The 17,528-nt window shown below is 43.1% G+C and overlaps 1 protein-coding gene across 2 annotated transcripts; it reads left to right on the top strand.

Annotated features, from left to right (window-relative positions):
* The first annotated feature begins 611 nt into the window (after positions 1–611).
* ccm2 (CCM2 scaffold protein) lies at positions 612–16,490 on the top strand. Of its 2 annotated transcripts, none has more exons than XM_062550828.1 (10): positions 612–969; positions 5,427–5,603; positions 6,465–6,548; positions 6,977–7,160; positions 8,680–8,816; positions 9,671–9,806; positions 10,437–10,488; positions 10,590–10,734; positions 12,589–12,727; positions 14,219–16,490. In XM_062550828.1, exons 1-10 carry the CDS (start codon positions 940–942, stop codon positions 14,503–14,505), a joined length of 1,371 nt encoding a protein of 456 aa, XP_062406812.1. In that variant the 5' UTR covers positions 612–939; the 3' UTR covers positions 14,506–16,490. The 2 variants fall into 2 exon arrangements, with proteins under 2 accessions (XP_062406812.1, XP_062406813.1); XM_062550829.1 differs by lacking the exon at positions 612–969 and adding an exon at positions 3,976–4,243.
* The last annotated feature ends 1,038 nt before the right edge of the window (positions 16,491–17,528 follow it).

Genomic DNA, 17,528 nt, shown 5'->3' with positions numbered 1-17,528 from the left:
CACAGATCTCCCCACAACAGAACAGAGGATGCAGATGTTTATGTACAGATGTGTTTGTGAATGTATAATGATACAATAGATAGAGATTTCCCAGAGTAATAAATTGTTGTTTAATAAAGAGCTATTATTATTATTATTATTATTATTATTATTATTCACCTTTTAAAGAGCTTGGGACCGTCTAAACTTGACTGCATGCATAGTTTCTTTAGGTCTTAGGCCAGAGAGATTTGTGAATGGGCAGAAGCTCTCCAGTGGCATAATGTATGCAAGGCAAATGGACATGTGAGAACGACAGCAACAGGTGAATGCCTGATCCCAGATTAGCCTACTGAGTCAGATAAGAAAGAGTAGGCCTAGGCCTATAAATTCAGTTGCTTATTTCACTCCATACCCATATTGCTGTGAGAGTAGCTGGTGTGACCATTTAACTCGCGGTATACATGTTTCCACGGAACAATTGTTATCAATATTGGATTAATCTAGACTAGAGATTAAAATGTTTAGCTCAGTAGTCAGCATAGATTTAGAGGTAAAACAGTATCATAACGTTGCAGATATGCTGCCTTTTTCCTCTACTGTGCAATGCATGCTGGGCAGTAGTTCTACGCCCAAAATGGCGGCAGGATTGAAAAGTTTTATGTTGTTTTTGTCCCAGTTTGTAATCCAGTTTTAGGATGACCGGGGTTATTTCTAAACGAAATTGGTGTCAATTGTACCTCTTTGTTTAAGTAGTTTGTACCGTAGTATAGAAGAGATTTTTCTGACGAGCCTGGACTACAAAATCAAACCATTTTCAACCGGGGGATGCCTAAGCTCTAGTTTACATTGGGAAAGTGCCACCATTTGTGGCTGAAGCAGGCAAACTGATGTCATCAAGCTCGGAGACCCCGTCCGATTTCTCAGCTCTATAAACATGAAGAGCATTCCCATATAGACATGGAGGATGATGTTAAGAAAGTAAAAAAGGTAAGTGTAACCTCAGTCAAACACTCGCGTTGTTCCGAGGCTGTCTGTCCATGACCAGGCACTGAACAGCTGCTTTTGCTATGCTAGCTAGAATAGCAAACGTGCTTTACCTTCCACGAAAGCAAAAGTCCAGCTGCAGCTTGCGATGATGGTTGTATGATGGAAGAGAATCAGATTTACTTACATTTGTTTTGTCTGTTAAACTATATCAAAGAGTATCAACTTCACTCCTCGGTAGATATCCAGAAATACCCAACCAGTGCAATGTAGATCATATTAGCTCGGCTAATAAATTAGCAAGTCAGGATAACTGTCACAGGTCATGAACAGCTGGGTCTCTTCAGTCTCGCACGTTTGACACGTTTTTATATTAATATTACGATTTTTTCCATTTACATTGTGTTATACGATATCCTACAGTAACAATAACCATATCCTTCAATCGGTTAATGGGTCATATTATACGGTTAACATATTGGTGAAGTTTTCATCAGTATTAGAACACCAAATCAGAAGCAGTGTCCTAGTTCAATCAAATAGTCAGTTTCTAGATAAACACGATGTAGGTTCCTCAGGAAGGGAGGTGCTCTCACTGGAATAATTGCACCTCGTTGTCTATGGATCTCTGCTTCCTGAACTGACTTTCTTATTGTTTAGAAATAATGATGTCAGCCTTGTTCAGTGTTTGATATTTCTAGAATGTTTTCCTCAGAGCATGAATCGTCATTCTCTACTAGTTGGTCTGAATTCAGGCTGGCAGACGCATTCTTGCCATTCGAGTAATCTCAAATCACGACAGCCCCACATTTGCTGCCCAGATTCTTTCCTATCAGAAGCGCACAGAGATGGGAGAATAGAAGGCAGGGCTTTCCCTGCACCGGGTGGACAGGATATGACGGCTCTCCGTCTGCCTACACAGCTCGAGCTAGGGATCCGATACATAACAGCAGTGTTCTGGAAGTCGCCCTCAGTCTGGGAAAAGACCCCTTCAGCAGAATGGGCAGATAGGCCCGACAACAGCCGTTACTGTAGCATCCAGCCGCAACAACAGCCGTGGCCAATGGACAGCTGAAAACTATTCAAAGACAGGCAGGCATTCAACCCAACAGGATTGTCTGGGTTTTGATAGTTGTCTATTTTTACACATTTCTGTCACAGAAAGGACTCAAATTAAGGAAAACTGCCTTGAACTAGGCCAGTTAATATAAAAACTACTTTGCTTTTTGAAGATTAAATATGAATGTGCCACAACTGTTGGTTTGTGTTAAGCCACCAGATGGTTCTTTGATTATGTCAGTGGAGTTCAAAGAAAAGTTATGCCCCCCTCAATTCTGGTCTCTTTTGAAGGTGTGGTTCCTCCTGTGAATGGGTTTTTGGTCTTGTTCCCTCTGGCCCTGTTCACCAGTGTTTAAGAACTGAGATAATAAACAACATGAGCTACAGCAGGGCAAACTCAAACAGTTGTGTTTGAACTGTTGAACATCTCCCTGCTCATCCAGTGATAGATATTACTCAATGCCCACTAGGTGGAGCCAGTGTGGCAAAGAGTACCGCAGTGTACTGGACAGGTACCAAACATGCTGTCAAGGGTCATTAAAATGAGTTTTCTGAACCAGACAGGTTGGGAATGTAGCAATATGTTTACAGATGCTCTTTGGAATTGATCAGGACCAAAGTTTCTCTTGCTCTTACTTTGCACTGTGTTGTCTGCTAGGCCTACATATTCATTTGATTGTAATCAAGGCCTGTTAAGACGCCTGGTTTTGTTTGTGATGGTCATTCGTATTAATAATCCCATTTGTAGGACAAATATAATTATAGCTTATTTTTGTTCCATGATAAACTGTAACTGATCCCCTTTATCAGATCACATTGCACAGTTGTTTTATGATGTGGATTGGGAACTATCATCTCTGCTATGTCTAGTGAAGGTCTACTTTGTTTAAAACATATGATTGAAAAACAAACTGGCGACTTGTGTTCTTCTTAGGACTGCAACAGTTAATCAAGTAGTTGTATTATTTATAGTACTATTAAGTGGTATCTAGTTTAGTAATGAGGGGCGATTTTTAAGGAAATTACCTCAACATTCTCTGATTACAGTTTCTTAAATGTAGCCTAAATATTTCAGCGTTCCTTACATTGATATAGCTTGTCTACGTCTGATTAGCTTTGGAGTGTGGAAAAAACAAGGCATTTGAGAACGTATTCTTGGTCTTTGGGAAACACGAAAATTCAACACGTTCGCACCACATTTTCCGACATCTTATCGATCAAACAGCTATCAATTAATCAAGAAAATAATTGACAGATTGCTATAAATCAGCTATTAAAAATGATCACTAGTTTCAGGCTTAGTTGTCATGTTGCCTGTATTTGTTCTGTTGGTGTGGCCATGGTTACAGAAGTTGCTAAATAATTTAATTGGATGCAGCTTGAGACCCAGTCGTGTGTGTGTGTGTGTGTGTGTGTGTGTGTGTGTTCGTGTTCGAAGGGGGGGTGGATCATGTGTCCACCCAGACAGGTCACCTAAACCAGGTGAGCTGGTATGGGCTGCCTGCCAGAACTCCTACCACGCAAGATGAGAGTTTGTTTTTTTAAGTTTGAGTCTGTTTTGAATCCCACACCTTAGGGATCTTGTTGATAATTGTTGATTTTGGTGACAGTGTGACTCTTGTTATCTCTGAATAGACTAGTAGGCTTGCCAGTGTTTGCATTAGGCAATGACTACTAGTTCCTGCACGGCATATATGGCAGCAGACAATAGGCAAATGTGTCGTTCTGTAGTGATATCGAGTGAATAACTGCTGAAGAAAGTTGCATTGCCCGATGAGGCAAAGACTCTAGTTTAGGCTAGGTTAACTCATCAGTTGAAGCATTTGGGGGCATTACAAGAAGTCACAAATTATAAGTAGTCATGTAGTTTCATCACAGGAAGTTGTGGTTTGTGTCCTTCCTGACTGACTGACTGTCACAGTTGTAGCCTAGCTACAGGGTGGACGTGGGTATATATCTGAGTGTGTGTCTGCGTATTGTTGTTTTATGTTGTTATTGCTGTTGTTGTTGGGGGGGATAGGTTGTCTCTGGCTTGTCTTAATGGGAGGGTACCCATATCAGAGCTAATCAGGACTCAGGTTACCTGCTAGCAAGAGCAGTAGAGAGAGAAAGAGAGAGCAGCCACTCTGAAGACTGTTGTGCGGATGTAGCCGTCTTTTGTCACTGCTGCCGGTCTGAGTGTCAGACCTTTCTGGGGGAAGCTTCAATGGATTACGAGGTACGTAGGACAGCCAGGCGTGCAACTGGTTCCCCTTTTAGCTCTTTGTGTAAAGTAATTAGCTTTGTCATTTTCCAAATGAGGACCATCTGGCGTTGGAAGTCGTTAGGACAGTGCGCTTTTGTTTGGTCCTTGTGACTACGTCGTCCTGCAAGTGTGTGAGAAATTAGAAATTTCAAAGACTCAGAAAACCTGGTCCAGAGCTTCAAGGGGTCTGTGTGCTTGTTTCTAGGTTGGAGAAAGAGGAAGGAAAATGCAGTGAGCCTTTTTCCTTTTTTTCCTTTTTTTTCCCCTCTGTGCCAAGGTTAGTGGTCAGCTTAAAGCCACAGACGAACAGGCCATTTTTCCGTGGATGTTCATATCATTACTCTCCGTTTAACATTCATGGCTCCTATTTAACAAAACCAAAAAAAAAGCCCAGTTAATGCAGTGGACTTTGGACGTTATGGTGTTTTCTTTGCCCAAGGCAAAGAGGAGTTGGATTGGGTAACGAGGTCAGTTGTAACATGCTGGCCAGTCCCTTGGGGGCCTGAGTTTGGGCTGCTGTGCTGAAGATGCTTAAAGCAGAGATGGGGTAAGGAGAGTGTTTACATGGAGAGCCGCTTTGCTGTGACCACAGGCAGAGTGATCTAGTGGCGGTGCTGCTAGTGGGGGGGGGGGGGGGGGGGGGTTGCTCAGGTCAGGTCACCACGGTTGCAGTTTCCATGACGGCAACGGTTGTAGTCTGAAAGCAGCTAGTGTTGTTTGTGCAATTATTATTATTTTTTTTGTTGTCGTTTTTCAAGACTCCTGATGGTGAAGATACTGTCCGTACACTACAGGCACACCAAAACATAGTTAAAAATAGGACCAAATAGTCACAAAAGTAAAGTATAAATAAAAATAAAATAAATAAAGTATTTTGTTGTAGCAGACAAATAACGTGAGGGCCTCACCCAAAATGGGATGGCTGATCAAAGCTACCCAGCAGCACCCGCATTCTCTTCAATCTTTTGATCTCGCCACCATTTCCTGTGTACTCGTTACCTTTGAAATCGCCGCACTGATGGAACCATACAACCAGACTCCATCCAATAAAACAATGTTTTGTTTTTCCTTTCTGTTCATCCCCCTCTCCTCTTTCTCTTCTATTCTTTTCTCTCTCTCTTTCTCTCTCTCTCTCTCTCGCTCTCTCTCCCCTCAGCCTGGTCGCCCGTCTCCGTTCAAGCGTGTCTTCCTGAAGGGGGAGAAAGGGAGGGACAAAAAGGCCCAGGAGAAGTCGTCGGAGCGGCGGGCCCTGCACACCTTCTCCCTGTCTCTCCCCGACCACCGCATCGACCCTGACATCCTGCTCAATGATTACATTGAGAAAGAAGTCAAGGTAAGAGCTCCGATTGTCCCAGCTTAAGTGTTTTTTAAGAGGCACCAAAATAGCTCTCATGACCCGAAACCTTCAAAAATAGGACGCTGTTTTCTAAGTCTGTCAGAATTAAAGGTTCAGGAGCTAAGAGAATGGTTTGTATATCAACTCTACCGTGACCAGATTTACCTCATCCAGCAGGTCTCAGATCAGCCCTTTGCCTCTGATGAAATATTTAGGCAAATTGACAAAGTTTTGTAAAAGCACTCAGTATTACAATGTAACAACTATAGGTACCCACAAATACATAATGCAAGTACGATGATAGTACCTGATAGTACATGCTGTTACACAGGTTGTACCACTGTATCTAATTAGGTAGGTACACTGTAACAGCGACACATTAAAATAAAGTGTTACCACTTTTTTATCATTATTATTGAACGCAAATATTAAGCTCTATTCGTTTATGATGTGTTAACTTTGTCTCATTGTCTCATATGCTCTCAGTTTAATGGCAAAGTATACAACGTTGTGTATACCTGACGAAGACCTGAGTGGTCGAAACGTTGTACACTTTGCCATTATACCGGGAGCATATAAAACAGTGTACAGACAGTTTTCCTTTGACTACGTTTGTGCCCATATCCAGCACCTGTCGAATTGATATACTGTGTAGATGTGCGTACATTCCCACACTGCAGTATATCACTTTTTCTCCACAGCACATAAGATCAGAGATTCTTTAGCCATATCACCCAGCTCTATATGTTGAATGAGAATAATAGATGGTGCGCTCAGATGTGTAAAACATTTTGAAACACACTTCATATTTGTTTTTGTTTGTTTGTTTGTTTGTTTGTTTGTTTGTCTTGGCTATAGTATCTGGGGCAGCTGACGTCGGTCCCTGGGTATCTGAATCCTTCCAGTCGTACAGACGTGCTGCAGCTGATAGACAACGCCAGGGTGAGTAGCTTACACACACGGGCCTCCTCCCATCTGGCACTCCCCTACATCTCCCAAGAGACGTCTCCGTAAGGTAGAGCACAAGGCAAGCAGATGGTTGATTATGCGGGAAGCATTGAACGCAACATCAAAGCCATGACTGGAAGTTATTTTGAAGATGAGGAAGGTATCGAGGGAAGTCTCGAGACGTCATGACAATCTCAAGACTATTTACTCATATCCTTTTTTTCCCGGTTATTTTGTCTGTGCTCCTTCTCTGCGTCTAGCCTCTTGATTTTATTCCCTTCTTTGCACTTTCTTGCATTGTTTATGAAATCAAGCGATATGATGCTTTAGTGGAATTAGTGAATGTAGTCAAAGCCAAAAGCTACAGGTGCGATAACTGTTCCCTCTCTCCCCCTTCTCCTCCACCTGTTCTCTCCGTCTAGAAGTCGCACCAGTTGGCAGGGCATCTGACTTCTGAACAGGATGCGGTGGTGAGCCTGTCTGCGTACAACGTGAAGCTGATGCGGCGCGACGGAGAGGACATCATCCTGCGCGTGCCCATCCACGACATCGCCGCCGTCTCCTACATCAGGGACGACTCGCTGCATCTTGTGGTGCTCAAGACTGGTACAGTCTCATTCACTTGCCCTCACTCTGTACAGCTTTGCACGAAATGAAAACGATATTTGTCGACATTCGATAAAGCACAATTACAAATGGTCGGCGACAGTCATTTTGGATAAATGTGACCATGGATCTCCCAAAATCTGACGTTTTGACTTAATCTTCAATTGTATCCCCCCAAATCTGTGGTCGTTAAATTGAGGGGGTCAGAGTGTAAAGGGAGAGAAACATCGGAAGCTAAACCTTTGGCAGCGACAACTTTATGTGTGACAATTCTAGCAAGGCGTAGTCCACATATAACAATATCAATTCTTGCATTTTGTCATTGAGTATACTTGCTCCGATGTCCTCACCTCGAACCCACTCTAAAAACGATCTGGTCGCACAAAACGCGCCACCCTTTTGAACGTGTTGAGTGTGACGTGATTCACCCGGCTTCACACATGAGGAGTTATTAACTCAGCTCTCTGATAAGCTTTCCAAGCTATGCAGACGACTATGTTCGAAACACTGATGTGAGCTACTTGAGTCACACACACTCGAGGTGAACAATGCACAAGCTGTTCTAATGACTTTTCCTGACATAAGCATATATTTGAAACTTTAATTGGTGAAGTGATGATTACTGTGATGTGTAGTGGTTCTTCAGCCTGTAGCTTACGTAGCCTTTTGATAAAAGAAAATGTGTTGGTACATGATAAAGCTTTCCACGGTTTTAACAGGCTTTCTTTGTCTCTCTCTCTCTCTCTGCAATTCCTGGCGCGTCAGAAATGTTGTTGGCAAATCTTGCCGTGTGAGCCGTTTGAACATGCATTGTAAGGAGCACACAGAACACAGCTGGTTGAAAGGTGTAGTGCAAGCTACCATGTTATAATACCCAACTTAAGGCTTAAGACAAAAGGAGGATTCTCAAAATTGTCTGTATACAATTCCCAAGTCGAAATGAAAGAATGGATGCATTCCCAAAAATGATTGTGCACTCTGTGTATCTTTCAGCTCTCTTTTAGGTACTGTATACGGTAGGATATGTTTATGCCTCTGCGATGGCAATAGCCATAGCCGAAGGCATTATGTTTTTAGGGTTGTCCGTCCGGATCTCGTCAGCTTGATATCTCTAGAGCGCCTAAAGGCATGTGCCTCAAATATGACATGAATGTTCAATTGCAAGATGAACTGATTAGATTTTGGACGTTAGAATTTACAGTCGCTACCACGTGTATGACCCATTCTCGTGAAAACGATATCTCAAGAATGCCCAGAGAGGCACGTTCTTTACATTTGGTGTGAAAATTCGCTTGGACTATTAGATCCACTGGTTAGATTCCTACTCTATAGCCTATGTATTATACATGCCTCACCATGCAACATTCATAGCTGTTTGGAGGTATACTATCGCAATGTGGTAATGCTAGTTTATTTTTGGAAAATATAAACAAATGTGTGTTAATCTGTGTGTGTGTGTGTGTGTGTGTGTGTGTGTGTGTGTGTGTGTGTGTGTGTGTGTGTGTGTGTGTGTGTGTAGCCCAGGACGCGGGCGGCTCCCCCTGTCCCAGCACGTGCCCGGAGCTGTCCAAGTCCCCCACGCTGAGCTCGCTGTCGGAGAGCGGTGCTGTACTGGTGGAGGCCTGCTCACTACTTGTCCTCGCCGCAGACAACAAGGTACACGCGCACACACACACACACACACACACACACACACACACACACACACACACACAGAAGCTCACAGTCGGAGAGTGGGGCTGTACTGGTGGAGGCCTGCTCACTGCTTATTCTATTTATTATAGACAACAAGCTGAACACACACACACACACACACACACACACACACACCCTGATATTAGCATTCACTTTCCTCTCCAGCAGACAGTCTGTAAGAAATGTATTTGCGCAGCTCGGCTGCAAGCTCATAACAGCATGAAGGTCATGTCATATGGAGCACCTGTACCCGTTCAGACATTAATCCCAACTCTAGGTCTGCTGAATGAACTGAATGTTCCATGTAAATGTCAGACTCAAAAGAGTGCCAGAGGGTTTGCATACAGTAAGGATACGATAACATCAGATGTGATATCTTCTTTTCATCCATCCTCTGAACGTTGTTCAGATTGAACTCATCTTGTTCCAGCTTCTGGTGACGTCCAAAACTAAAGACATGACCATGAATCCTCAGTTATCTTTAGTTCTGTATAGAAACAGAGCCATGAGAGAACTGAGAATTCCAACCATACTAATTCAAGGATCAGAGTCGGATTAGTTGTAGATGGGCTGAAACTTTCTGAAAGGGAAGCTAGTTACTCACACCGCTATGGCAGACAGCAATAACGGTCTTGAGTAGTCACTGTAGCCATTTGCTACTAGTTTGTGCATTCACATTCTTAACCACTTCACTATCACCACCCTAACCACGTTGCTAACTCTGGTTCGTCGGTTTTTTGGTTTTGTGTGGGCCCCTGTTAAATGAAACTAATAAACTCAACTCCACTCTACTACACCGGTGTTCCCCGTTGCAGGCAGCTGCTGAAGAATTGTGCCTGCTCCTCAGCCAGGTCTTCCAGATCGTCTACACCGAGTCCACCATCGACTTCCTGGACAGGGCCATCTTTGACGGAGCGACCACTCCCACCCGCCACCATTCCCTCTACAGTGGTGAGAGGCATTACCGAGACGGGCCTCGGAAACGTACTTACCGTACACTACTGTATAGAGACAGTGCTCCACACATCCCCTCGTTTAAATGACTGACAGATTGCAAAGTCTGGTCGGCAACAAGCCAAAGTTCAATTCAGAGAACACTTAGTTTTCCGTTAGGTGCCTAACATGTGAAAAACATCAGTGTGTGTGTGTGTGCAGTTCATACAGCATGCTCATACAGCATAGCACACAACACATGGAGCCAATTAGCCACACACAAAGTCTAAAATCTCACTTTAACCAAAGTTATGGTGTGGGGTTTAGATGTATTGCAACTATGTTTTGCTTAGGATGTTGCTCTTGATGTTAAATGACTTACGGTAAATTAAATTTGTCAAGTTTAGCATAATTTTTGCTCATTGCCTGACTTTGCATGTAATCATGTAGAATATGTCCATGTAATGTTTATATTGTCCTTTGCAGAGCGTTGATTGACAATGTATTTTGTAAACCATAATGAATTCCGTTATACTGAGTGTCAGAGCAGCGCTGTGCCCGGTAAAGAGTAATGGCAGTAGTAGTGTTGGCCGTAGTTTTATTGCCATAATGTGATTTTCTCATTTGGTTTCTCACTGTTTGATTTAGATGATTCTGGGAAGGATGTCAAGGAGGCCTTCGAGGCAGAAGCCAGTACCTTGTAAGTTTTGATTCTTCCTGTTCTTCAGTGGACTACAGTACGTGATGATTCGTCGTGTTAAGTGTCCTCCACTGACGCACATGTCTCCTGTCCAATGACAGTTCATTTCAGAGTTCTCTGGAGGCGGGCGGACACTCACCATGCCCCTCCCCGTCCTCCACTCCGGCGTCGCCGCAGACCAAAACGGCCAGTGACAGCGAGCTCAGCACCACCGCCACGGAGCTCCTGCAGGACTACATGACTACGGTGTGTGTGCCTGTGCGTGTGCGTGTGCGTGTGCGTGTGCGTGCGTGTTCATAGTCTAGTGTGTTCAAAGCTCAACTTGTATTTGTGAGTTTTGGTTTCTGGATGAGGAAGACGATCATACACCAGACATTTAATTTTGCCATACCTAGGACCAGGTGTTGCTAGACCCCCTTTTACTGCTGTGCCCCAGTTGAATCTCAGGTTCAACTTTAACTAGTTCCTTTCGTTTAGCAACGCAAAAATCAAGCAGAGACACACACATCACATTCAAACCACACCATACATACAGTAGCCCATCCATACACTTCCTACATGGAACAGTATAGGCTATCGGTGTACACAACAAGAACCACAGTATTAACAGACCAGCTAGGTATCTTGATGTTTAATATAGCCTGCATGAATAAACATTTTAATGAATAATTAATATTCCATTAATAAATTAGGTAAATACCATGCCAATCACAGTTTACCAGTGGCAATGTAATGGTGATCTTTGAAGGCTAAAACACCTGAATGTCCTTAGTGGGCTATAATGTTAGTGCAAATGGTATGAGAGTCTAGAGTAGGCCTATGATCTACGCAGAATTTATTTAAATAGTTGAACACAAGTGACCACTTCTGCATAATTTCACCGAGCGCTTAAATGTATGCACTGTTTTTGACCATTTCTGAACTGTGAAAGTCATCAACCACGCTTTGTGGTTGTGAATGTATTGCCGTGTCATCATCACTATTCCATGTGTTTGTGCATAGTTAAAATTCTAAAGTGCAAAAGAGTTACAGCGCAAATATCTCCATAAATATAAATTAGTGAATGAAATATTTTAATTTCTTCTCAAAGGACACCAGTTTGATGCATTTAAATGCACACTTGTACTTAATACAAGCGCAGTTTTAGGTCTAGTGACTCCCAAAAACATTAACTCACTGATTTTGATCACTTCCTTCATACAGTAGTCATATAATTTGGGGGAGAGAACATGTTTTATTCAGTCTTGTCATTTTTCATATCTGCATATCTGATCAAAACTAATCAAGTGTTATTAATCTTGAAACTGAAAATTAGCAAATTTGTCGGCCTGTGCGTTGAGTAAATTTGTCTTGATAAGACTTCTTAAAGGTATACTATGCAGGATTGGCGATTTCATCGCCGGTTTCGCTTTCACTTTTCATTTTCGCTCGTTTTATGCTTGCATATTTCTCTGCAGAGCTTCCCCTACAGCTTTAGCGTGTATATTTGTCAAAACTCCTCAATCGGTCAGTCTGCCGTGCCTTTTCATGAGACTTTACATGACACTTCCTGGAGTAGAGCATGGGTGCGTGCCCGGTGTCTCCTGAAGTTGCAAGTGTGGTTTTACCGCTACAGACCACTAGAGCGGCCAAAAAAAACACTGTTCGACCGGTAATGACCCATTTAATCATATATAACAGTATGGAACGAATTGATTAGCTGAAAAACGTTGCATAGTATACCTTTAAATTAAGTCAAAATTACCTTTCGAGAGTGCTAGGTGACTCTCTTCATACTAAAAACAATACCAATTAGATTTTGATGATGTTACTTTAATAACACTAGATTTTAGTTTTTGCTGTGTAATTGGCCCCAACATGTGGCGTACAGTAAGCAACTTTGTACTTGTACGTCAGGAAAAGTCATGGAAATTTCACTCAATGTCATTGAAGTCATGGAACATTTTTTACATTTTGTATTTTGAGTCAATGGGTGGGAAGAACCAAATCAGTTAGATTTGTATGTCTTTCTCATTGTCCTCTCTTCAACACAATCTGCAATGTCTGGCAACCCCTAAATGCCTGTTCTGATGCCCCCTCCAATCCCTTTGTCTCCTGCAGCTGAGGACGAAGCTCTCCTCGCAGGAGATCCAGCAGTTTGCCACTTTGCTGCACGAGTACCGCAACGGCGCCTCGATCCACGAGTTCTGCATTAACCTCAGGCAGCTGTACGGAGACAGCAGAAAGTTCCTCCTCCTTGGTACGCACAACTTTCTGCTGACACGGGAAATCTTTTTTTTATTATTATTTTTATTATTTTTTTTGGTTGTTTTTGGTCATATCCATATTAACGTAATATGTTGAGGAAGTTTTCTTTCTCATTTCATTGTGATTCTAAAAACACCACAAATCTGGGTCAGTCTTCATTCAGAAGTCTTGTCAGACACTGTCATAAATCTGTCGCTAGTGTGCGGAATACAACACAAGCTAATCACCACTGGTCACCGATCAGTTCGTGAGTCTGTCTTATCATAGATTTCCTTGGCAATGCTACTGGAGTCGCTGGTCTCGGAACAGCCATTATGGGCTTTTAACCACCGGAGTGCGGTCAGGATCGGGCCGAGTTCGGGCAGGAAACGTATGCATTCCCAGACCTTGCGGCCGGCTGTTCCATTATCCCATCATTTCTGAGAGCTTTTAGTTTTAACCACACAGATTTAATAGATGACCGCCTTTTCCTGACTCAATTACCACATGGGCTGGTTTTTATTTTGGTTTCTCTGCCTCCCCCGATGCTTGACTGTTTAAAAAGTTAAAGACCTTTCGAGGCAGAGACCCCATTTGGATGCCATTTAGGTGCCCTCGGCTCAGCCAGCTAAACCAGCTCTCTGATCTCTGTTCTCAATTCTCTGAGCAGGATTATGCTGCCAGAACAGCTCAAGGCCCAGTCAGCAATATCACATTGTCGCCTTTACTGTGCACGGAAATAAATGTTGCAAAATCATTTGAATGCGTAGCAGCGCCCTCGTGTGTCGATTGTCGGGACTAAACCACAGAGTGTCCAACTTGTGAGTTACAAACCTATGTATTTGCTCTGACTAAGCAATCCTTCAAATGGTTATTTCTCACAGAGCAAACGCATTTATCTGAAAATATTCATCTGAAAATATAATTTTCGTTCCAGGGCGTTTGGTTTTTACTTGTGTATTTGTATTGGTGGTGGAATGACCGCTGATGAAGTAGCATTCCTGACCAAGCATTTTACTTAGTTCATTATGGTCTGGACACCATCCAGTAAAGCGTTTCGTGGTTAGTGACCCAAGAAATTTCCCGCTGTTAAAATAAAAGGTCACTTGAAGTGGATGGATACCACTGGGAGCCAACACTCATCTCTCCCAGTGCTCATGTAAACGGCTTCATCTTAAAAGCAGGCCACTGAACAGGGCGAGTCGTGAACTTTGGTTATTTCAATGTGAAGACCAGCAAAAGTCCTCACTTGACAAGGACACACACCTTAGCTCAGTTTTTCAACTTTCTTCATCACCTTCTTTTTCTGTCTCGTTCATTCTCACTTTCACTTGCTCTCTTTCTGCCTGTCTTTCTCTCCCTTCTCCCCCCCCCCCTCTCTCTCTCTCTCTCTCTCTCTCTCTCTCTCTCTCTCTCTCTCTCTCTCTCGCTCGCTCTCTCTCTCTCTCTCTCTCTGTCTCTCTCTCTCTTTATGTATTTATTCATATTTCCATCTCTGTGTCAGGCCTGCGTCCGTTCATCCCCGAAAAGGACAACCAGCACTTTGAGAACTTCCTGGAGACCATTGGTGTGAAGGACGGGCGCGGCATCATCACCGACAGCTTCGGACGCTACCGCCGCACGGCCAGCTTGGCCTCCGACTCCACCACCAACGGCAACGGGGCCGCGGGCGGCTCAGACGAGGGCCCAGCGCCCTCCGAGGGCGACGAGTGGGACCGCATGATCTCGGACATCAGCAACGACATCGAGGCGCTCGGCTGTCAAATGGACCAGGACGGGACGGGGCCCTGACGGAAAGTTCCGGAAAGGGAACCACGGGACTTTAGGGGGTGGGTAGCACACACACACACACACACACACACACACACACACCTAGGGGCAGTAACCCTACAATCTTAACTGACCCAGTGATGGTGTGATCCACCCCCTCCTTCCCCTTGTCCAATCACAACCATGCTGGAGCTCGTACTGTGTGGTGGAGATGCTGTCCTGTGGCAGGTTGGGTCTTGGCTGGCTCGCCAGGTTTCTTGTTGTTGTTGTTGTTGTTGTTGTTGTTAAGCTCAGGCCACCACACACAGCATCTCTACCGAATTTGCTGTCATTCAAATTGGATGACCCCCATGTTTGTTGAAGAACCTGAGGTGCGTTCAAATTCGCAAACATAGGCGAACCTTCGAGGTGAACATGTTTTCTTTGAACTGTTAAATTTGAACAATTTGGTGTTAACATTCCATTCTAACAGTAATTGCATTGTTGCGTTCATCAAACTCACGTCTCTTCTACTGTATGTTCGCGGCGCACCACCTCCTCCTCCTCTGTTTGCGATTGTTAGCAAACGTTTGCCAAAAACTCAAGGCTAACGGAATACTGTTTGCAAACTTTCGCAAACGTTCCGCTATGTTCGCCTAAGTTCGGTGAACTTGAACGCACCTCTTGTCTACTATAGTGAGGATGGCCCTTCCAACTCCTCACTTGTGTTTTATTGGCAGTATCTGCTAGCGGGCCAGGACCTTGTTTCCCTGATCATTTTTTACCCTCGAGAAGTCAAAACCTTTTCTGTAGCCATGTAACACAGTGTTATGAATGAAGTTGTAATGTGATTTTTATTGTTCATTTCACAGTGTAGCTATGTTAGTGAGGAAGAAAAAAGGTTTATTTTTATCCATTTTATTTTGTATTTTAACCGTGTGTATGTTGCTCTTATTTTTTGTTTTAACATTATGTTTAAAGGGAAACTCAAGGCTAACAACAATCTAGGGTCTATTTTAGGATGATTAAGAGTGTAAACCTTTGAGACCAAAGCAACATCAATCGGTGCAGTTTTGAATACGATCGGAATACACATTCAACAAATAAATAGTGTGGCTAGCGCCTACCACTTCTCAAAGGAGACATGGTCTAGCAACCAGACGTTTATTTTCTCGTATTTGAAAAAATGCCCAGATCCGTTCATTGGGCGCCACGGATGTCTATGAAATGCGTCTGGACATAGCTCATTATAGTCTTGCTTTCCCCCCTGTTCTGTGATTGGTCCCCTATCTCAGGCAAAAATTAGGGCGGTAGGTTCCAGACTGCCTTAGCAGCGTGAAATCACAGCGCAAGGCAGGATGGGAGAACCCAGGCTAGTATACAATGGCTTTTGGGGGCATCTTTGCTACATCGCTTTGCTAGGGATTATTGGCTGTCTTTCAGCAGACACAGGGAAAAATGCCTCTGCGCACAATTGGATAGACCTAACAAATCAAAGCTATGTAATATGTTAATGTAGTATGTTAATACAGGCTAATGCGACTGTATGTGCTATACAGTTATAAATACATATTACGGACTTAATCAAAACTGCACCAATGGATGTTATTTTGGACTTAAACGAAAATGTACAGTCAATTATCACCCACAAGTAGAGAAGTTGTTGTCAGGCCGAAGGTTCCCTTTAACTTGGCGGTCAGATCTGTGTGTAAGTTGTGTGTTGTTACATGAAAAATACTGAGGTAGCCCAGTCATTTAGAACATTTGAGGCGAGCGACAAAGCCATTTTTTTTTTTGGCTGACTGAAACGGCAACGTTGGTTTTTACTATTTGTTTTTTGCTAAAGTGGTGATTCACCATTGGCAATATTCAGCTATCACATTGTGCTTTCAAGGACTTTGATTACTTGACATTGTGCCTTTTTTTTAGTAACCCATGGGTTGCATCATTTGATGTGAAAATCACTCTGTAACCTGTACAGAATGTATGTGACAGTAATAAATATCTCTTGCAGTAATACAGCAAAAGTTTTGTCTCTCTCTTACTCGTTGAATGGCTGTTAAACATCCCTATTGTGTATCTTCACTATATGGCAATAAATCTAACCTTGACCTTGACCTTGACCTTGATTTCTGGTGTGAAACCAGGACATTTTAAAGACCTAATCTGATGCTGATCTATTCCAGTTACTCCTTTGCTATTTCATAGCTGTTCATATACCGGATGTGCTTAAGAACTCGGTGTATAGTCCTGGGCCTCTGCTTGGGACACAAACATACTGCAGACATAAACAAATTCAGCCAATCAACGCGTGACCAAGGGGTCATTTGATTGGCTGCTGAGCTCAAATATCAATTTGATTTCCACAAGACTTACGGCCTGTGCCTTTGATGAGTAACATCACTGATCTTATGGAAATTGATTCCCCCTCTCTTCTCAACAGTCTCATAATATGTTTCCAGTCATAAAGTGGATTATCCATCAGTAATGTGTGCTCAGGTTAAGAGACTGAGCGTGTGGCTGGACTGGGTTATTCCTGTCGCAGAGTATTAGCTCTTCTCTTTGATCTCTCGGAGAGCTCCTTTGATGGCCTTCAGATGGTGCTGTGGGCACTGCTTACAGTGGCAGCAGAAAATGACCTTTTTCCTCATAAGCTCTTCCAAACTCCTTGTTTACTTAGATTAGCAGGCACTATTAACTTTTTTTTTTTCATTAAAATAAGCTGCTTTTTTCTCCTTTGTGTTCTTTCTGTCGGTTTTTCTGGCCTGAAGTGATATTTGTCTTTGAAGTCTTTCCACATCCTGAGCCAGACGGCAGATTGAGACACACATGGACATGGACATGTTCTCTCTTGCTTGATTAAAGGGACTGGAAAATAATTCTGCTCATCACCTGTGCTGTTCGGCACAGTGGGACCATCCTTGCCAGTCAACTTTTAAGAATGTTCATAGGTTTTTTGTCTGTCAATTAGATCCAACTTCATCACTATCAATGTCACTGCACCAGTGAAATACCAGTAGCCTACAATGAAATGCAGTTTTACATCTAACCACAGTTGTGCGAAT

Source organism: Sardina pilchardus, chromosome 12, assembly GCF_963854185.1.
Source record: "Sardina pilchardus chromosome 12, fSarPil1.1, whole genome shotgun sequence".
In the NCBI taxonomy this organism is placed as follows: Eukaryota; Metazoa; Chordata; class Actinopteri; order Clupeiformes; family Clupeidae; genus Sardina; species Sardina pilchardus.
This window is presented reverse-complemented; position numbering and strand designations above follow the sequence as displayed.